The following is a 23,024-nucleotide window of genomic DNA, read 5'->3' on the forward strand; positions in this document are numbered from 1 at the left end:
AGTTGCTATATTTGGGAGATAGGCAGCATGGAAATCCAATAAATATAAGAAATATGAAAGACATATTTTATCCATCCACTCTGCCATAAAGCCCAGATTGGCGGAGAGCTACATTGATAGTTGTCCTTATGGAACTTTGTACCATCACCATACAGGATCTCTGGAGCTCAGCCAGAGTGAGCATTGGATTGTTGGTTACCTTTCTTACTAAGGCCCATCTCCACTAATTACTCAGTTTGACTGAGTGACCATCTGTTGGAAGCTCTTGGTTGTGTCAAAGATCTTCCATTTGAGAATCATGGAGGCCGCTGTGCTCTTAGGAAACTTGAGCAGAAATTATATTGTAGCCTTTCTTAGATCTGCGCCTTGCAATAATCCTATTTCTGAGGCCTGTAGGCTGTTCCTTTGACCTCGTGGTTTTTGTTCTCCTACAGTATGCATTGTCAGGTGTGAGGCCTTCTATAATCCCTTTCCAAATCATGTCAAATCAATTTAATTTACCATAGTGGACTCCAATCAAGATGTAGAAACATGTCAGCAACATCAAGGGAAATGGGAAGCACCAGCCTTAAATTTCAACTGTTATTACAGAGGATCTGAATACTTATGCCAATATAATATTTCAGGTTTGTTTTTTTTTTAAATAATTTTTCTGACGTTTCTAAAATTCTGTTTTCACTTTGTCATTATGGGGTTCTGAGTGTAAATCAATGAGAAAAAAATGAATTTCAACAACTGTAGGATCAGGCTGCAGCATAACAAAATTGACAAAAATGAAGAAGTCTGAATACTTTCTGAATGCACTGTACAGTATATTGCTTAGATCTTTGCTCCCTTTAACCATCCATCATTCCTTCACTACAACCTAATATACGGTAATATAACCATTTTGCTTGTATGATACTGCTACATGAAGCAATTCATAACTTCTCCCAAACATTTGCTCTTTAGAGAGATATCTTTAGAGATCATTTAATTATTAAAGTTTTATTACTGCTAGCAGCTTCATTCATTATTACAAAGAACCCCAAATATCCATATTGTAATAGGAAGGGCTCTTCAAAAGAATCCCAACCTTATGTCTTTTAAGTAATTCCAGAATTCCAACATGTGTGTGTCTGTTTGTGTATGTGTGTGTGTTGATATACCTCTTGTACATGCTTGCTAATAAAATGAGTTGAAATAATTATATAATGCCATTGTTTTCGTATTTGCCAAAACAGTACATATGTACTGTGCACATTTTGTCTATTAAGATCAAAACATTTAACAATTTGGTCATAATTTCATGGGTACGAAGCTCTTATCTCAATCTAAAATATGGAACAGAAAGCAAACTGAGTTAGGTTTAGCAAAAACCATACTGTCGTTATAGGAACTTACCTAAGAAGAAAGGATCTCTAAGAACAGCATGAAAAGCTAATAATAAAACTTTGACATCTAAAATCTGGTCTATAGGAAGTTTTCAACTAATTCATGGAGAGAACAGTTTACCTCTAACTTTCTGTATGTAATTTTTTCTTCATCACATTATGTCAGCAACCCTACTTTAAAAAAAATACATGAAGCAAGACAAAATAACATTTTTGTATGTATGTATCAACCTCAACTGAATTAAGTGTGCTAAAGATACGTGCTACTGCAACAGTTTTATTAATAATTGTGAAGATGCACCGTGTGAACATAACTAAATCAATAGCATAACTTATATGACATTTTTCCAGTTAACATTTGTCCTTTGGAAGCCAACATTTAGGATCAAATACTTTTCCCTTGACATATCACAGTCCTTCTCTTCTCACAAGAAATGCTGCAGGAATATGGGGATGCATGTTAGGATCGGCAAAGGAGCTTATTATTACTTCTTCTGAAAGAGGCCAAGTGAGGCCTCGCAGGTGGGCTCAGGCATGATCTGGATCTTTTGGTTCTGCAGAGCTGCCTCTCTCATCTTGTAATACATAAATTCATTTTGCTGGAACATGCGCAGCTCCATCTCAGACTGAATACGCATGTCCTAAATAAATGCAGAAAAACTGCAAATTACAACATATTCAATTTTCTAAATGCACCATTCTAACTGTAGTCTATGGAAGAAATCTTTACTTTCAGAGTTAAGTCAGCTATTCTTATCATGGTTTTCTGGGCAAATTGATAAACAATTCACTATGTTCTTCTGTCGCTATTATGTCTTTGCATTATTTCAACAATTGCTAGTTGTGGAGAAGAGCAAGAAATTTGCTAATTCTTCATGTAGATAAATAGCTACATAGATTCAGTTCCAAAAAAATTCAACAGTTTGCATCACAAATAAAATTTTGTTAATCACATGATAATTTCTGAATCCAAAAATCACACTTGAAAATCACTTACTTCCAGATCTTTGGTAATTGGATGTGTGGGTCCATGAGTCACCAAAAGAATAGCATAAGCTTTGCAAATCATCCCATGGCCTGCTTCAATAAGCCCAGCATGCCAGTGGGTGACCCCAGTTCTCATGAGTGCCATCCCAAGCTGGGCATTTTTGGGATGGTAAAGCTTTCTGAAGGAAAAAGAGAAGAAGCATGTTGTACAAGTATTTTTTAAAAAGAACTTTTATTAAAATTTTCTCATAGAATAAAAGACAAATCAAAAGAAGGAAGGAAGGAAGCAAGGAAGGAAACAAGCAAGGAAAAAAGGAAAGTTAAGAAAGACAATAACTTCCATCCTTCTTTTCAACCAGAAGTTGCAATTTTATAATTCCTCTTAGATAATATTCAAATTGCTTCAGCCCTTCAGGTAATCTTGTATATGTGCAAATTTGCTATAGGGCACTGCATATTTCTGTTTTTCCCCAATTGCCATCACTCTGCTTAACAGCTAATTCCCACAGCACTGTTAAATAACTTACCAAGCCTTTATTACAACTATTATTTCATCCTTCCTAGTTCCTGATTATATGACTATAATCAGTAAAGGGCAGCCAAAAGTTTTACTGCCACACTGGGTGTGGCTTATTTTGTGGGTGTGGCTTAATGGTCATGTGACTGGATAGAATTGGCTTGCCTGCCATGTGACCAGGTGGGGATGGCTTGAACGATCATCATTGTTCAAGTGAAGTGTTAAGTCCTCGGCTTACAACCTTGTTGCTCGCTGGGGTGACAATTTGCTTCATGTTTCCCGCATTCTCCTTCCTGGGTCACACACACACCCCGCCTCAGGCTGGGTAGCTAGGCAAACAGGTGTTGCCAGAAGCATAAATGCTGCCAGCGCCACTTCCACCCATGCCTTCTGCTGGCACCTCAGGAGGGAGGTGGCCACATGAGGCTGGAGGGAAGCCGGGCAGGAGAGAGGGAAGCTTGTCCCAGGCCAGGAAGGAGGAAAGAGTGAAAAAAGCAATGAGTGCATACGCAGCAGCAGCAGGGGGGGAAAGGAGAGCTGATCCAAGACCAGTAATCCTGGAACTGACAGCCACTGATCAGCTGGATCTGCGCACACATCTTCATTTCCGCCAGTGGAACTGTGTTCCAACCCATCCTGCCTGTTGTCCACCCCTGACTATAATCATGTTGCTTGTTCAATTATATTGTTTTTATTTGTCTCCTAGTGTGACTTGATAGCTTATTAGTAACCTTGACTATCACTAAGTGTTGTATCTTTTTATTCTTTTTATTCTTGATGAATGCATTTTATTCTTCTTATGTACACTGAGAGCATATACGCCAAAGACAAATTCCTTGTGTGTCCAATTACACTTGGCCAATAAAAAATTATATTCTATTCTAAATGTGCCTGCATCTCCAAGAAACAGGTCAAAGAGTGAAGAAGTGGTTAAAAAAGGTAGCTTCCACAGTTCTCTGCTGAGTGAAGTTTACTGTTTTAAAAATGATATTGTCACAGTATTATACAGAACACAAATATGCAAAGAGGAAAACAGCCACTTGCTAATCCATTTGTAGCTGCCCAAAATGGGAATCCAAGATTTGTATCACAATTGCAAATTTATCTGGGATTAAGTAAGAATTCTATTTTGATTATATACATAGAGGGAGAAAAAAACACTATACACTTCACTTATTTAAAATACAGTGATACCTCGTCTTACAAACGCCTCATCATTTGAGATACAAACCCGGGGTTTAAGATTTTTTTTGCCTTTTCTTCCAAACTATTTTCACCTTACAAACCCAAGCCGCCACCACTGGGATGCCCCGGCTCCAGTGGGAAACAACACTTCCGGACTTCAGTGTTTTTGCGATGCTGTAGAGGAATCCCAGCAGCGCAAAAATGGGTGCTTCGCTGGCAACGGAAGTCCGGAGGTGGGGTTTCGAGGACTTCCATGTTTTTGCGATGCTGCAATTTCGCTGAGGCTCCCCTCACTGGGAAACCTCACCTCCGGACTTCTGTTGCCAGTGAAGCACCCGTTTCTGTGCTGCTGGGATTCCCTTGCAGCATCACAAAAACATGGAGGGGAGCCTCAGGGGAATCCCAGCAGCGCAAAAACAGATGCTTCGGCTGGCAAAAGGGGTGAGTTTTGGGCTTGCACGCATTAATCGCTTTTCCATTGATTCCTATGGGAAACATTGTTTCGTCTTACAAACTTTTCACCTTACAAACCTCATCCTGGAACCAATTAAGTTTGTAATACGAGGTATCACTGTATTTATATGAACATTTCTGCTTAAAAGCATAATTAATAATTTAGCCCTGATGCAGTACTGTTATGACCCTAACTTGGTAATATTGATTTCTAAGAATCCTAAATGCTTGTCCTCTTTTCTTTCAAATAGGGCATTTTTGTGATTGAATAAAAGAGGGTTACCAAGTCTATTTATTTTATAATTTCTATAAATAGATTACTGAAAAAAAGAGGAGAAAGGGGACACATACAGGTAACCATCCACCATCTGTTTTGAATAGCCAGAAGCCTCATCGAAGAGCTGAAGGTAAGAGAGAACTTCAGACAAGATGCTAAGAATTCGCAGCCGATAAATATTGGTTTCTCCCAGTACTGGTTCCTGCCGTGTTAGACACTCTCGGCACAATTTCACCACCTATCACAATCACAAGAACAAATAATCAAAAAAGAGGGACTGAATAGAACAAAGAGATCTCCCTCTATAGGGCATAGATCTAAATGGCAGATCAGTTTTGACAGTGAATCACAACCAGTCTCCCCATAATTTTTTTAAAAAGTTTTATAATTCATCTGGAATAAATCTAGAAAAACAGTTCTATGACGGTGCAATAATAATGCAATAGCATTAGGGTACAGTTCTATACTTCTATATATTTTAAGTGTGACTCCAAATTTTTGTAGTTAGAAAAGCCATGAAAACTGAGCTCTTTCAGAGTGTGGGATGTTGAGGTTGTACTGATATTGAGATTTTATTTTTTGTTTGTGTACAAACAGTTAAATCAAACTTTTATTAAGATATTCGCTTGTATTGCTTGGGGATTGACCTAGAGTTTTCTTTTTCTGGTGTTGTTTTTACTGTTTTAATCTTACTTATTATCTAACACCAAATACAACTGAAGTCAATGTCTTCTGCAACTATAAAACTGTAAAAAAGCAGATTTGTCCCAGGAAGTTTTATGACATGGTGACATAAGCATAAGAATTGTCTCTTTCTTTATTTCATCTGTCTGCCTTTTAAACGTTGAAGGAACAGTTAGTTACCCCAATACAGTAGTCTTTATAGGCTAGGCATCCTGGACCTCTTGGATTCTTCCAATTGTGCATTATATGGGAAGGGCTGTAAATAAGCTATTATAGTCAGGTTCTTTCACATTACCAATTGGCTTTTTATGCACACAAACACTTAACCAAATACTCCCTATATTTATAAGATATATTTTAGGCTTATTTAAATAGATTTTGTATATTACAGACTTTGTGAATGATTCCTTAAAATGCAATAAATAAACTAATCATATGAATTTTAAATCAATCCATTATTTATACTCTCATTTTTATATCCAAAATAATATGAAATAATACTTCAGTTTGCAACATTTTGCTGTTTTGTTTAGAGTAAGGAATATAATAAGATGACAGCATTTAAATCTGTACAAACTGTATTTATTGTTGCATATTATATATGTCTTCATTGAGGTTTTTTGTACTGAATTGTAATATGTTTTACTAATCTTTGGCTGCAATAAATTGAAACACTTGTTATAAATGTGCATAGATTCCCATAAATTTAAACCAATAATGGGACAGAGCCAAAAAACTCCCTACATTCTTTACAGCTTACATTATCTGCAGGTTAATCCCATGAACAAAAATCATATTTGTTTTTTCTAGATTAGCACCATCCTTTGAACCTGCATTTCCACAAAGGTAGCTTCACTTTTTAAATTTTCCACCAATGTAATAGTTGAAAAACACAAAACCAATATAAATGATTTATTTTACATTTTGGTCAAAATCTGTATTGAGACAGCCAGTCTTACTTGACCCTCAGTATCAATTAGTCTAAGAGGATAGCGTACTTTAGATTACCTTTCCTGCTGAGCTGGAGCCAAACATATATCATTCATATATGTTTATGTGTCTATCTGTCTGTCTGTCTATCTAGTTATCATTTGATAAAATAATAGAGAGACATTCATGAGGGATGATCTTTTGGGTTGCTAAAATCCAAATGCAAAATGAAAAGCAAAACTACTCACACAGAGAGAGAAAGTGCTGGCCTATCATAATGGCCTGCATGAGAGGGACATCCTAACTCCAGATTGGTGGGGTGGGGAATAGCAGACCATATAATGCACTTTTCTCAAACATCGGTGCCATCACACATGCTATCCTCTTGGGAGGGAAGATACATAATGACAGATACTATATATCTAAAGATAATGTGTGGATAATACTTTGAACAAGTTTCCCTTGCTAGTCAAAAAGTCCCATACTATGAAGCAAGAGCTGGCAAATTTTTGTCAGGGTGAGGATACTCTTTTAAAATTTCTCTTCTTTTTGACAATAAGCAGGACACAAACATAACAGTGAGCTTTTTGTTCCATTTTTAACTATTATGGAAATGTCATTTTCTTAACCACGTTTGTTTCCATATTTTAAAAAATGACTGGCACTTGCCTAACTTGAGGTTCACAGAAAAGTGATCAGATGGGCCACATTGCTATGAAGTCCTAAGACAGAGATGGGTTCCTACTGGTTTGGACTATAGAACTAATAGTAACATGGTGGCTTGGAACACTAGAACCAGCAATGACCCAGGCCTGCCATGCCTCCGAACTACTCTCTCGGCCGCACTATAGGTGCCACCATCTTGTTTTTAAGCTTCTGTGCACTCACAGAAGCTGGATTTTTAGCACTACAAATGCACATGTGTAGTGTATCAGAAAGCAAGCTGGCAGCGAGGAAAACTAGAAGAACCCATCAGTGTCCAAAGAGATGGAAAAAGATTGCCCTGTACCACTTAAATTACTGGGAAGGAAGTCATTGCAGAAAATCCAGTGTCCAATAACTTACTTCATGGTATACCCCATCCGAACGAGCTTTATCAACTTTTTTCATGGTTTCCTTGGAAAACTGAATGACCTCTTTCACCACTTCTTGAGATGGCTATGAGAAATAAGCGGAACATGTTAGCGCGTGCTTCCTCATTTTTCTTGTCATAAAACAAAACCAATTTTCTTTTTATTATCAAGATAATGTCTTGGAACAAACCTTTTGAGATTCACTTTAGCTCATTTTTTGTATTGGAACAAATTCAAATAATGGCAGCGAAGATGAACAGAGTACTAAGAAGATTGAAGGAAGAGGATGTGTTGAATTTTGAGAAAAGACACTGAGAGATTTTGGTAGCATGCTTCAAACAAATGCAAGGTTCTCACATAGAGGAAAATTAACATTTACTCTTTTCCCAGTGTAAAAGTAAGTTATGGGAAGGCAGAACCATTTGAATATTAGAAAAAAAATCCAAATTGTAATAGAAATATCATAGTACCATCAATTACCTGGAAAGATAGTAGCCTTTTTTTTATCTGGTTCATTAAAGTGCATATTAAGTAATAATCAAATAAAATGTTTTCACCTGGCTTAAATAAATATTAAATTAAATCCTGAGCAGAGAGTTGGACTTAGTGGTCAAAATTGTCCTTATTGTACTATGAAAAGTCAGACAGCTGAAATAAAATAAGCATTAACGGAAGTAGAAACTTTGCTTATTCCCATCATCTATATTACTTGCTATATTACAGCTTTCTCCATAGAAACATAGAAGACAGATGGCAGAAAAAGACCTCATGGTCCATCTAGTTTGCCCTTATACTATTTCCAGTATTTTATCTTAGGATGGATATATGTTTATCCCAGGCATGTTTAAATTCAGTTACTGTGGATTTACCAACCACGTCTGCTGGAAGTTTGTTCCAAGGATCTACTACTCTTTCAGTAAAATATTTTCTCATGTTGCTTTTGATCTTTACCCCAACTAACTTCAGATTGTGTCCCCTTTGTCATGCCCCTAGCAACAACAGGGGGCGATATTTGATGGTTCTTATGTTCACTTTCCTATTAAAAACACTTCCCTCCAGCTTTGTATGATGACTCAATGCTGCCAATTTGGTGCAGCCAAAAAGGGTAATCTTCTCACCACCACTGAATCCCTTCTGCCAATTCACTGCCACAATTTCTTCAAGACATCTTAGCACTGGAAATTTGCTATGGGTATAACTTGCAGCAGGGGCTGGATGGAGAGTGAATGGTTGACAGAGGGGAGTGGCAATGGATGGGGAGAGCATCATGTGGGTGGGTGAGTGACCAGGGGGGCAGAGGGGGGCAGTGGTAGGTTGGCTATGCCCTGAATGCTGAACAGGCAGTGCAGCTACCGTGGGTGATGGGGCAAAGGATGGGCAGCCAGCGGCATGTGAAGGCTTCCCATTTTGACCCCTTCACTGTTGTGGTTGCCTCTGAACCTTGGCTCTGACCTGAACGAGCAGTTTGGCTGTGGCAATGTGCAAGGCAAGTTTTTCTAAAGCAATGCTGCCATGGCTTTCCAAGTTTTGTTTCTTAAAGTGCTGCTACTCTGCAATATTTTTTAAAAAGCGTCGCGGCTCTGAAGTTTGTATGTGTTGTTTGGTTTTAAACATGATAGGGTTTTATATGCTTCTTTTTAAATATTAGATTTGTTTCGCTATAACATTGCTTTTTATTATTGTTGTGAGCCACCCCAAGTCTTCGGAGAGGGGCGGCATACAAATCTAATGTATTATTATTATTATTATTATTATTATTATTATTATTATTATTATGTCAGTACAACACAGCAAACGAGATCACTATGCTGGATTTCGTATTTCATCACCAGTCGGGCGCTTCCCAAGCACCTAGGACTGCGTGATGTAGCGGCGAATTATGTTTGCTGATCCCAGTAAAGCGGCCTTTTGCAATTGACAGATGGAGATTTTGTCAGTTCCGATGGTTTTTAAATGCCCACTGAGATCCTTTGGCACTGCATCCAGCGGGCCAAGTACCACTGGGACCACTTTCACGGGCTTATGCCAGAGTCGTTGCAGCTCGATTTTTAGATATTCGTATTTCTCTTAAAGTGTCACTTTGCAACAAGCAAAAGAAACCTTGCAAAGCGGCAGCAGTGCTTAAAATAAAAACTTGCAGAACTGTGGCACTGTAAAAAAAACAAACTGGCAGAGGGGCAGAAGCCCTGCCCATCGCCCTACCTATTGCCTCAGCCAAATGGCCCATTCAGGCTGGAACAAAGGCACAGAGACAATGGCAGTGATGAGGGGGTCAAAATAGAAAGCGGAGAGTCTGCGGAGAGGGGAGGCATAGAAATCTAATAAATAATAATAACAACAATATCAATAACAACAACAACAATAATAATAACAATTATTATTATTGTTGTTGTTGTTGTTGTTGTTGTTATTATTATTATTATTATTATTATTATTATTATTATTATTAAGCGCTCCATCCGGTGCTTCTGCTGCTACCGTCCAACCTCTGATAGCCTGTTCATTTGCTTCCCATCTGGCGCAGCCCACACCATGGAGGTAATGGTATGGCAGCTAGCAGCATCAACTTGTATCATTCTGTTTTCTGGGATGATTATGTATATTGTTAAAATAGCAATATATTTTCAGTGTCTAACAGAAATTTGCCTTACAGTGATAAATCTAGACAAAATGCCACATGCAAACTGCTGCTTGCAAAAAAACCCCCAAAGCCCCTTGAAAATCTATATTTGCAAGTCAGTGCCAATCAATTTGTCAAGTCAAGTACTACAAAACTGGCAAATTAAGTGAGCAAAACTACATGAATTTCAAGAAGGTATTTCTAATGTTAGTCTGAGTAGAAACAGCATTTTAAAAAGTGTAGACTTATAGTAAGTAATTAAAGATAGGAAAGTTCATTTGATGTAATGATTTAAGACTAGATAGCAGGAGACTGTGAATTTTATTCCTGTTTCAGGCAAGAAGCCAGCTGAGTGATTTTGAGCCAAGGACTTGTCCAGTCAGTCACTCAAGTTTCTTTGAAATATTTCCTTTCCATGGTTCTCATACCTGGCCCATGTTGTCTCTTCTCCACCTAAACTGCACCCCTTCACTTCCTTTCCATAGTTTCTCACATAGAGCCTAAAGTTACAAAGTTTTAATGAAGCCGAGTAACAGTAATATACACATAAATAATTACCTTGGAGGATAATATTTCATGTTATAGTGAGAGCCAGAGCCAGAAAGGTTTAAGAAACATCTTGTTAAATCCTCACAAAGATCAACAAGCCATCATGAACTTAACCCTTTATTAGACAAGCAACAATGAGTAACAAGCAGAACCGTCAGAAGGAAGAACACCTCAGCCGCGCTCTTTTATATCTAGCTGTCAGGTGCGGCAATCAATAAAAGACGCTGGAGCTCCTGCTCTAGCATAACAATCAATTACAACGTTCCTGGCTGTTGTCAGGGATGCATCACCCTTCCCCACTGGGCATGCACAGATGTAATTGTCTAAATACACAGGGCACCTGCGCAGCCTAGAACCTGGCCATGTTCAGTTTGGTGAAGACTGACCCCTGCTTTAAGGAGTGGAGTAAGTGTTGTATTACAAGGACCAGATAAGGGGAGATTGTAAGGCCTTGTTAACAGAACACTTATAGTCCCCACAAACTCAAAGGGTTCCATCAGGTCTAATGGGTAGGACAATGGGGAGTCTCCCACCTAGAGTGATCAGTGGGCTCCAGTATCCCCTGAGAGATGAGCTTATCTAGCTCTGCATCTACTTTAGGCTTAAGGGCAAAGGGAACACGCCTGGGCTTAAGGCAGATGGGGCCATCAGGGGATCCAGATTTAGTGATATGGGGTTTCCTTTACTGATGACCCAACTTGTCATCAAATGCATCACTGAATTAATCAAAAATACACTAAAAGTCAGAAGAAACAGTGGCGTGCACCCCAGGCACTGCCAATCCCAGGCATTCAGGAAACAGATCCACTTCCTTGCCTCAGAAAGACTTGTTAAATCATCTGCCAGAAGGTTGCATTTAAATTGTTGTAGATAAGCATCCCAGATCTCTGCTGAAGGGCAGAAAGCCTTGAAGCAGGATGGGCCATTGCCATTGCCGCACATAGTGCAAATCTGGCAGCGAGAGGCCTGCGAGGCAAGCAGAAGAAATCTGGACTGAAACAGTTGCAGCTGTCCATGGACAAACCACTAGCCTTGCCGCCAGTTTTTAAATCTTCACAAAGATCAGCAAGCCATCGTTAACTTAACCATGTATTAACCATACAAGCAACAACAAGTAACAAGCAGAACAGTCAGAACGAAGAATGCCTCATCCCAGGGGTAGGCAAAGTCGGTTCTTCTATGACTTGTGGACTTCAACTCCCAGAATTCCTGAGCCAATCATGCTAGCTCAGGAATTCTGGCAGTTGGACTCCACATGTCATAGAAGAGCCAACTTTGCCTACTCTTGCCTCAGCCGCATCTTTTATATCAAGCTCTCAGGCGCAGCAACCAATAGAAGACACTAGAGCTCCTGCTGTAGCATATCAACCAATCACAGTGTTCCTGGCTGTTGTTAGGGATGCTGGTACGCAACAAATCTGGCAATTTATTTCTGGGCAAATTCACTAACTTAGCAGTGAGGATACAGATATTGACTGCTTCATAATCAACCATAGAAAGAAGAGAGCCAGAGTCCTTGCATTTGTTGAAGACCAAGGACCCTAAAGATTTTTCAGTAAAATGAAAATAGAACATATACTTCAGAGTAAAACTTAGTTCATTATTATACTGATTTTCTTCCACACATTCAAATTTCTCTTTACAGTGTTCCCTCGATTTTCGCGGGTTCGAACTTCGCGGAAAGTCTATACCACGGTTTTTCAAAAATATTAATTAAAAAATACTTTGCGGATTTTTTCCCTATACCACGGTTTTTCCCACCCGATGACGTCATATGTCATCGCCAAACTTTCGTCTGCCTTTAATAAATATTTTTTTTAATAAACTTTAATAAATAAAAATGGTGAGTAATAATCTGAATGGTTGCTAAGGGAATGGGAAATGGTAATTTAGGGGTTTAAAGTGTTAAGGGAAGGCTTGAGATACTGTTCATAGCCAAAAATAGTGTATTTACTTCCGCATCTCTACTTCGCAGAAATTTGACTTTCGCGGGCAGTCTCAGAACGCATCCCCCGCGAAAAGCGAGGGAACACTGTATTCACTTTCCTTAGATGTCCCTGATGCCCCAAGAGATGGGTGAACCAATAGGCCTGAGTTTGCCTGATTCTACCCCACAATATATTCTATCCACTAATCTTCTGCAACATGTAAACATTTATCCATAGGTAAATAACCTGTTAAATAATTCAGCGAGGGTAGATACATCATGTTTCACCAAAGATTGAAGCCCAGAATTGCAGAACTTCCAGAATTGCAAAAAACAAAACAAAACTGCATCTTAGTATTTCTTTGTAAAGTTCTTGGCTGAAACAGGATGTATGATACTGATTACATTTATTTATTAATTTGTCAGGTTTATGTGCCAACTTTATCCTCACACCAAAAACTTTGTAAATTTAGTTGGGATGGGAGGCAATAATAAGCCTGAAGTTATTCAGCCAGCTTCCATAACTGAAAGCATATAGGAATCCAAATCTTTCTGTTTTCAATTCAAACCTTATCCATCTATATTCCTGGACATATTTTGAAATTTGTCAAAATCATACCTTTTCATTCCCCTCTTTGAAAGCCAACATCAGGTCATCTTTGATTCCTTTCTGGCAATGCTCACAGGTACAGTCAAAATAATACTGTTTTTTCAGTTGCTGTTTTCTGTCTTCACTGACATTGAGAAAGTCTATATAGGAAACAGTCAGTTCTTCTCCTACAGAGATCTTATTCAATACGCGTAGCTCTATCCTAATTTTAAATAAGGCAAGAGGCATTAGATCAATTGTAATAATTATTAATATTCTTAGGAAAGAAATTCTTTAAGGATCTATTTTCCCAAGCAAAGACAGGGATTATTTTGTGGAATTTTCTATCTTCTGAATTAAATTCTGTACAAGGATGAATAAAATTCTGTAATAAGAAATGATCAAATTACTACCTAGATACAATTATGGAAATCAAAACCATTTTAATTTTCTTTTATTTTGCATAATTTATTCAGGAGCATTTTTCTTCATATTCTGGAATTTCCCCCGGCTTTTGTTGGAAGGACAAAGTGGCCTTGTTTTCTTTCTAAAGATAAAATCTAATTCAACAATCTCTACAATTTCAGTATGCAGTATCCGGTTTTGAACAAATTCTAAAAAGTTCAAAAGTCAGATACACAGTGTTCACTATCCTTTAATTAAAACTAAAAAATTTAAACAATTGAATTTTTAGAAAATTAGAGTTTATAGCACACTCAAGTGTAGCCTAGAGTATAATTTTAAAAGCACCATTATGTAATTCTGGATAAGGGTCTTCTCATTTTATTTATGTAATTCTGGATAAGGGTCTTCTCATTTTATTTTCTTATACAAATTACCTTTTAACTGACATATTCCTTCTTACTTTCAGCACACTCACTTAATATTGCACTTTGTTAAGTGCAATATTGAAAATCACATATTGAAAATCACATATACTGTCGTTACTGCTGTACACAGTCACATTTAACCTATAGATAACCTTCAATAAGTGAGTCAGCCAGAATGCATGCTAAAGGGGTGGGCCTGTGTGTACTTATTTATGTGGTTGAGGAAGAGGGTCACCTGGGGATACTTTTCATCTATTATTCTTGCCACCAGCAGATAGCGTTTGGGTGGCATCTTCTGCGTATTTAGGTAGGGTGGATTTTCTTAGCTTTAGAATTTGAAATGGAGGGATTCAGCATAGGCTCTAGACCGGGGGTGTCAAACCAGCGGCCCATGGACCAGATCCGTCGTGCAGAGGCCAACCCATCCCAGCTCAATAAATGGGGAAAACGTCATAAAAGGTCATTTGATGGCAACATGATGTGACGAGTTTGACACCCGTGCTCTAGACCAGTGATTTTCAACCTTTTTTGAGCCGCGGCATATTTTTTACATTTACGAAACCCTGGGGCACATTGAGCGGGGGGGGGGGGGGCGGCTAAAAAAAGTTTGGACAAAAAATTATCTTTCTCTCTTCCTCCCTTTTGCTTTATTTCTCTCTTCCTCTCTCTTTCTCTCCCTTCCTTCCTCTTTTTCACTCTCTCTCTCCATCCCTCTTTCTTTCTCTTCCTTTCTTCCTCTCTTTTTTGCTCTCTTTCTCTCTCCCTCCCTACCTCCCTCTATGTCTTTCTCTCTCTCTCTTACCTCCCTCTCTTTCTCTCTCTCTCTTGCTCTCTTTCTCTCTCTTGCTTTCTTTCTCTCTCGCTCGCTCTTTCTCTCTCTTTCTTTCTCTCTCTCTCTTGCTTTCTTTCTCTCTCTTGCTTTCTCTCTCTCTTGCTTTCTTTCTCTCTCTGAGCTTCGCGGCACACCTGATCATGTCTCGCGGCACACTGGTTGAAAAACACTGCTCTAGACCAACTGAATCACATCCGAAATCATGTACATGTAGTGCATTGGTCAGAAGTAGAGCTGTTATGAAAAATGAGCAAAAGCAGGCTTGCATGCACATGTACAGATGTATTAACTGTGCCATTCCTAAACATTCAGCTTTTGAGCACATGGATATGTTCTAGGCATGCACCCTCATCATTCCTACTTTCTTCCCTTTTGACAACTACTGTGCTTTAGTAGTGCCTTATAATGAAGGCAATTAAATTACGTTTATCCAGATATAAAAAACAACACTTTCAAATATGTAAGATAAAGAATTAGTTTCTCTCACATTCTCAATCTTTCTCTTGTTATTCTTCCTTCAAAAAAATTGTATAGTTTACATAAATTTCATCTACTGGAATTGATTTGGTTAATTCCAGATTCATTTTTAATGCTAGCTCAGAAGCATTAAGAAATATATGGCGATTATCTTCAAGCTCCCCTTTATCAAATCAGAGTAATACATCTGTTAGCACACAAGTTTAACCACAACTTCCTAGTACAAGTTTTCACATAAAGAAAAAATGTTTCTTTATGTGCCACATTAAGTACAATTACATTCACGCACATACAGAGACAATGACACTTTCTGAATCAGCTGTGAAGATATTTGGTTTCAAAATATGCAGCAACTTCCACTAAGGGCTTTATTTATAATCAGCTGAATCAAGGAATGGATTTCTATAATTTACACAACAGTTATGCAAATAACTCCACTTTTTTACTTAAAAGCTTATTTTGAGTATCCCTGGAAAGTATACAAAATAAATCTAGGATTGAACAAGGATTTGCCAATAATGCTCAAAAAACACTTGAAGGTTTTCAGAGGCCCAGTGGTCTTCTTTTCTCCTGCTGAAATTATAATCAAAAACTTGTCATAGGGTGAAAAACGGGATGGAAGGGTTGGAATGCCCTCCCCATCTGAAATTAGTTGTAATCAATGCAACCAAAATTAGAGAAAGGGATCTCAGGCAATCAGTCATCTGCAAATAAGACAAAAGATTGATAGGATTTATTACTACCATGCTGTCACTGCTATGGAAAGGAAAGAGGGGAAAAGAGGATCGTACCAGTGTTAAGAAGGATGGGCAAGTTGATCTGATAAGACCAGAGGTGACAGTCACAATTAATATTATAGTAATTATTGTTATAATAATGCAAAATGCAGGAAGTATTAAATCAAGGGCTAGTTTAGTGGAACGTAGCTTAGGGATCACAGAAACGGTGGAATTATGCACGAACAGACTATTTTCAAAGTTGTGTTATTACTGTCTGTGATTTGTCTATACTGATGCAGGATGATAGAGAAGTAGTGAGAAAAGGGAATATGTTATGCTTTCAAGATGACCCACCTCATCTGGGTGTGGAACATTGATCTTACAGCCTCATGACTGGAAAAAAACAAAACAGACACCTGCAGTTTTACAAAGGTAGAAACACTGGAAAAGCAGTCTGAGCCCAGACATTTAGTAGATTGAATGCTTGGAGGCAGCTATACATTGACATGCATGTACCAAAGACAACATTAAAGATGCATCTGAAATTATAAACTAGAAGCTTAAGACCATAGAGTTTACAAAGGCTAGACAATTCCCCCTCTCAAACAGGCTTTGATTCTAGCATAGAAATACAGTACTTGTATCTCACCACTGACTGAGTAGTTTTTCTTACAGTAGGAGAACCAGACTTGAAGGCAATAACAGAGCTTGGATTTTTCATCTCCTGGTCCTCTTGGGCTCTCTCCTCCCCATCCAAGAGAAGTTTAGATTTATGAATTTGATGAAACTAAGCTCCAAGGTTTAATAGAACTTTCCCTTGGCATAGGTAGGTCTTACTTAGCAGATCAGCTTCAGCATTATAGCATTAGTAACAGCAAGCAGAACTCTTTTTGTAGTCAACTCACTATAATTAAAAATATATACCACATCTACTGACTTACTGAGTTCACTGCAATTATACTACAAAGCACCAGAATAAAAAGTAATGCCAGAAACAATTAAATGTTTTGTCTTTAGCTAGTTCCACTATCTGATTTCAGGTTTTCCTCTACACACAATGAATTCTTTATCCAGACCTTCTAATAGCATTCATAACCACTAAATGTTACTAGAAAGGATGGATGATAGATATTGGAACAGAATAATTTGTGGTACTTTACTTTTATGTTTTGATCCATCCCAAAGCCTTACAATGGGTGTTATTTTCAAGAAACAAAGATTAAACACTACAAGTTTACAAGCAATTTTCTTTTATTCTTACTCTCCTTTTGACAGGATAAGAGTGACAAGTAGTAACATAGCAGTCTAAAAGGCAGTCTCTACTGCTAAACTAGAGAAAGATGGATCTTTCCATTCAGTAGTTTCTTTGTATTGCTGGGAATGATTTCCAATTGGGCTTTCTCTCCTAGTATCATTCAATCCATCTCAAAATCTGTATGGGATTTTAAAATTATTATTATTATTTCTTTATTAATTGGACTTGTATGCTGCCCCTCCCCATGACTTTTTCCCCCACTAGTTAAGAACCTTCCCTTGTTACTTTCTTTAAGTCCTCTTATGAATTGTCTTATTTCACATAACCCTGATCAAAAGGAATGGCAAAAATGCTGGCTTTAACCAGAACGGCTCCAGTGCAGTGCAAATATCTCCAAGTCAAATAGCCAGGGAAACAATCTGCAGCAATGGAAAAAGATCTTCTAGAGCATAACACAAATTTTTGGCTTTAGTTTTTGGGATCCTGGCTTTAGTTTTGGACATTTCATGCCTTGAGTTCCCCCCTTGCCCAAAGTTCTATTCAGGCATGTTCAGAAACAATCCCCATCCAATCAAACATGACAAATACATCGCCCTCTCCCACCGTGGCAGAGAGCCTCTAATATCAGGGGTCAGCAACCCACAGCACTGGAGCTGCATGTGGCTCTTTCATCCCTCTGCTGTGGCTCCCCGTTGCTGGTCGGCTCCACAATTGATAGGGTTTTCGGTTAGGATAGGTAGAGGGGAAAAATGCCATGGTGGAAGGAGACTATGATGGGGGAATGGACTTCCAGTCAGCAGAGGAAATAGGACGCTTTTTCCTCTGCTGATCTAGAAAATTATGATGGGGGAACCAGACTTCCGGTCAGCTCCAAAATTGAATAGGAAGGGGGGCTAACGTTTGGGATATTTGTGGTCTTTGAGTGTTTAAGGTTGTCGACCTCTACTCCAGCAAAGGGCTCCTCTTACTTTTCCCTACCAGTACGGGATCCCCAGGCTGCCGTGGGCACACACGCACACACAACACATGTGCAAGATTTCGTTTCTGCTTATGCGCCTGAAGTGATATCTCAAGCGAGGATGCTCATGCAGTTGAGATTTTGGCAATTTTTGCCCTTTTTTGCTCTTGCGCAAAAATTGTTAAAATCCTGTCCGCGAAAGCTCCTCGGATGAGATTCCACTTCAGGCGCATGCGCAGAAGCACAATCTCATTCAGAGGCGCATGCACAAATGTTACATGTACACGCAGCTGGCACGACCTCAAGAACCCATCAAAAACCGCTAACAGATTGTCAATCCCATCCATACCAGGTGGGGCCCATCACTGCTCTGGTCTACATGATCCTTTTCCCGTTCAAGGTAGAAGGCACAGAATTACAAAGAGAGTCAAAGCCACCAGTGATATTAAATACTGTATATCACACTGATATTCTGATATTCTGACTCATGCTATAGTCTGGCCTTTGTGCACTGTGGTGGTGGTATTTGTTTTTAATCAGCTTCCGAAAACTGCAGAGACAGGTAATAATGCATTGAGATCACCCAAGTAGCAGCTCCTGGGAGAGCTTTGGAAGTAGGCAGGTGTTGTGGCAGGTTTTAATAAATTAAATGTCTTAAGCCTACTAAAGTGCACCAGTTGCAGCCCTATTTGGACAGGGAGTCATTGCTCATGGTTGCTCATGCCCTCATCACCTCAAGGTTCGATTACTGCAATGCTCTCTACATGGGGCTACCTTTGAAAAGTGTTCGGAAACTTCAGATTGTGCAGAATGCGGCAGCGAGAGCCGTTGTGGGGCTTCCTAGATTCGCCCATGTTTCTATAACACTCCGTCGCCTGCACTGGCTGCCGATCAGTTTCCGATCACAATTCAAAGTGTTGGTTATGACCTTGAAAGCCCTACATGGCAATGGACCAGAGTACCTCCAGAACTGCCTGCTACCGCACGAATCCCAGCGACTGATAAGGTCTCACAGAGTTGGCCTTCTCTGGGTCCCGTCGACTAAACATTGTCGTTTGGCGGGCCCCAGGGGAAGAGCCTTCTCTGTGGTGGCACTGGCCCTCTGGAATCAACTCCCCCCCGGAGATTAGAACAGCCCCCACCCTCCTTGTCTTTCGCAAATTACTCAAGACCCACCTATATTGCCAGGCATGGGGGAACTGAGACATTTCCCCCAGGCTTTGATATTTTATGTTTGGTATGAATGTGTTGTATGGTTTTAATTTTTGGGATTTTATATATTTTTCTTATATATCTAATATTAGATTTGTTTACTGTTATATTGTTTTTATTGTTGTTGTGAGCCACCCCGAATCTTCGGAGAGGGGCGGCATACAAATCTAATAAATTGAATTGAATTGAATATCTCTTTTCTAATTTCTGGGAAGAAAATACATCAGAAGTTGTTCCCTGAATGCTGGTATTTTGCTACTGAATACTGCATGTGTGATTTAGGAATTCCAGGAGTTGCATGCAAGAATCTGAGAGCCATTTTAAAAAAGCCCCTAATAAGAGCCCAAATTATGGATTATGAGCTGCTCATCCCTGAGCAATAGCATCATTAATTTAAATTTTGGTTCTTATTCAGAATTCACGTGCTTCTCCTGCTATTCAGTTTGCTTTATGTTAGAATATATGTACAGCAATATTCCAGAGGGATCACATTTGGACTTCAAAATTCTTATTTTCTTGAAGTAGATTTCTTACATTCGTTGCAATTAAATAAATAATATCGATGGAGCATATTTTAAGGACAATATAGTTGTCTCTATCCTTTCTCTAAGAAGATGACTGGGTGCTTGTCTTTTCATACAGACCTTGAGGAAACTTTCCATTTTGAGTGAATAACATTGTTCAATAGTACAGATTTAAGAAAAAATGATTCTGTCTATTTTTAGAAATATTATTATGACCCTTGGTGACTTCTATCAACAGATTGATCTCCATTTTAGTGAATCAGAATTTCATTACTGAGTCATGCTAGGAATTTATTCAGTGAAAAAAACATAATGGTTAAAGTATTACCTAATTCAACCATTTTCTTAATTCATTTTTCAAGATCCAATGTATTTCCATGTTCCGAATCTTGACAATACACCTTGAGTACAAGCCACTGAACAATTTAGTAGCACAGTCTTTATTGAATAATTTTCAGCTTGCTAAGAACATTGTAAAAGCCTCCTACATTCCCATTCATTGAAATGAGACTTTTACAATGGGTTCCCCATTTTGCTAGATGAGCTCAGCAGGGGCCATATTATATACCAGTATTTTTGGGGAAATGCATTAGAGTTAGGCTACCTTTCCTCTGAAAAGCAGGATATTTTCTAAAAGACTTTGTTTTAATGTCTGAACAGAAAAAAGTGTGGCAGAGAATACTTACTTGCCATTGTTAAATATGACAGTGCAGTTAGGCCAACAATCATGATTCACCAAGCAGAGATTGGGGAAAATGCCTACACCAACTGCTTGAAGTCCTCTTTGGTCACTCAGGGTGAAACCATTGCAGTTGATCTGTTCCCACAAAAACAAGAATATCAGTTGGATCAGGAGCACAAATATTTTTCAGATGAGAGACAGCCACTTGAACAGGGGAATCTATTTCTGAGACAGAATTTGGGAACCGAAATATAAATTGATGGATAGTTCAATGCATTCCATCTATTAAGATCTATATTAAAATCATCACAAGTTACTAGCCAGGTTATATAGCATGTATAAATCCCCAAAACATCTACAGCAATCATCTCTCCCTCTTTCTTTTTCCTTTTCTGTCTCACTACATTTCTTGCGTGCTTTAGAAATGCATTTTCTTAATTTTCCCAATTCATAAAATCCTGCAATAGATACATGCCGAAAGGGTCAGGATTTGGTCATGCGGTTGCAACTTCTATCTTGCCTTTTAAAAAACAAACAAACTAGCTATCAGGGGAGACTATGGCTGATTATCTTTCAATCTACAAAATTTTGTGAAGGATTCAAATGTGTTTTATCAAGGGCTGTTCCCACCTCCCACCCCACAAAACAATTGTTTGGAGATGAGGCGGAACAGCATCATTCAGGCTAATTAGTCCCAAAGGTGTTTTTTTTAGGAGGAACTGAACTTTTTTGTTTTTGTTTCCCTTTGAATTTGCTTCTCATCCAAGAAGGTTCTTCAATTCTGACAGGATAAAAAGAAGGGGGGGGATCAAGACAGCCCAGTTGGCTCCTGAAAAAGCAACTTTGGGGCAACCATGACCTGGATGACTAAGAATCTCTACAGATCTTTGGGCTCAGTAGATTAAGAATTTAGTGAAGATGCTGACCAGTCAGTGATTCCTGATATGTAATTCTAAATGCCTCAGATATGCCTCATAATCCTCCAGCATTTCATCTTTAGACATTTAATTACCATCTTCCTGCTGTAAAGGATAGGCACATTGGTGTGTCAGAGCACCAAGAGCGCCATTAAATAACCAAATAATAAGGAAAGGTGTGCGAGAAAAAACTTGTCTTTAAAAAATAAACACCCATTGGTATTCCGGGGAGCAATAAGAAACAGTAATGTAATGGCAATGTTATCATTTTGTCACCTCCTTGGTTTGTTACAGATTATGCTACAAAGGGCAAAAATAACCCAACCCCCACTGTTTGTTTGTTTATTTATTTATTTATTTATTTACTTACTTACTATTTGTTTATTTGTTTGTGATTTGTTTGTTTATAGGATTTATATGCCACCTTTCTCCAAGGACACATGATGGCTTACATCATATTTTAGCTGAAATATCAGGTAAACTTTTATCATAGTTTACCTGAAAGAATGGAGCTCTTTATAAGAGTTGTAAGAAGTGCAACAAACATTGTGCCCATGTTTTCTCATTGCATTCTCACAGTGTGCTGTGAGAACTTTATTGAATATAATTGACTGTATTCACACAATATGTCCATTATTCAGGTAGTTCTCGACTTACAACCATAATTGAGACTGGCAATTATAGTTGAAAGTTATGATTTTTTTAAAAAATTATTATTTAGATTTGTATCCCGCCCCTCTCCGTGAACTCGGGGCGGCTCACAACAGGCATAAACAAATCGTACAAATCCAAATAGATTCAAATAAATTTAAATATTTAAAAAAGTTTTTAAAAAAAGAAAAAAGAACCCCGATATACTAACAAGCACACACACAAACATACCATACATGAATTGTACGTGCCCGGGGGAGATGTTTCAGTTCCCCCATGCCTGACGACAAAGGTGGGTTTTAAGAACTTTACGGAAGGCAGGGAGAGTAGGGGCAGTTCTAATCTCCGGGGGGGAGTTGGTTCCAGAGAGTCGGGGCCGCCACAGAGAAGGCTCTTCCCCTGGGGCCCGCCAACCGACATTGTTTAGTTGACGGGACCCGGAGAAGGCCCACTCTGTGGGACCTAATCGGTCGCTGGGATTTGTGCGGCAGGAGGCAGTCTCGGAGGTATTCTGGTCCAATGCCATGAAGGGCTTTAAAGGTCATAACCAACACTTTGAATTGTGACCGGAAATTGATCGGCAACCAATGCAGACTGCGGAGTGATGGCGAAACATGGGCATACCTAGGTAAGCCCATGACTGCTCTCGCAGCTGCATTCTGCATGATCTGAAGTTTCCGAACACTTTTCAAAGGTAGCCCCATGTAGAGAGCGTTACAGTAGTCAAATCTCGAGGTGATGATGGCATGAGTGACTGTGAGCAATGAGTCCCGGTCCAGATAGGGCCGCAACTGGTGCACCAG

At 38.8% G+C, this 23,024-nt stretch overlaps 1 protein-coding gene across 2 annotated transcripts in view; it reads right to left on the reverse strand.

The window, feature by feature from the left end:
* Positions 1-1,639: 1,639 nt before the first annotated feature.
* Positions 1,640-23,024, reverse strand: part of LOC139154999 (histone-lysine N-methyltransferase SMYD1-like) — a 38,866-nt gene continuing 17,481 nt past the window's right edge. Inside the window, exons 4-10 of one of the 2 annotated variants that reach the window (XM_070730172.1) lie at positions 20,658-20,788; positions 16,377-16,415; positions 13,195-13,387; positions 7,472-7,564; positions 4,867-5,030; positions 2,371-2,539; positions 1,640-2,014 (exon numbers count right to left, since the gene is read on the reverse strand). In XM_070730172.1, coding sequence (XP_070586273.1) covers positions 1,859-2,014; positions 2,371-2,539; positions 4,867-5,030; positions 7,472-7,564; positions 13,195-13,387; positions 16,377-16,415; positions 20,658-20,788 — 945 coding nt within the window. In that variant the 3' untranslated portion in view covers positions 1,640-1,858. The remainder of the gene's footprint in view (positions 2,015-2,370; positions 2,540-4,866; positions 5,031-7,471; positions 7,565-13,194; positions 13,388-16,376; positions 16,416-20,657; positions 20,789-23,024) is intronic. The other variant, XM_070730173.1, reaches the window with a different exon arrangement.

Source organism: Erythrolamprus reginae, chromosome Z, assembly GCF_031021105.1.
Source record: "Erythrolamprus reginae isolate rEryReg1 chromosome Z, rEryReg1.hap1, whole genome shotgun sequence".
NCBI classification, from domain to species: domain Eukaryota; kingdom Metazoa; phylum Chordata; class Lepidosauria; order Squamata; family Dipsadidae; genus Erythrolamprus; species Erythrolamprus reginae.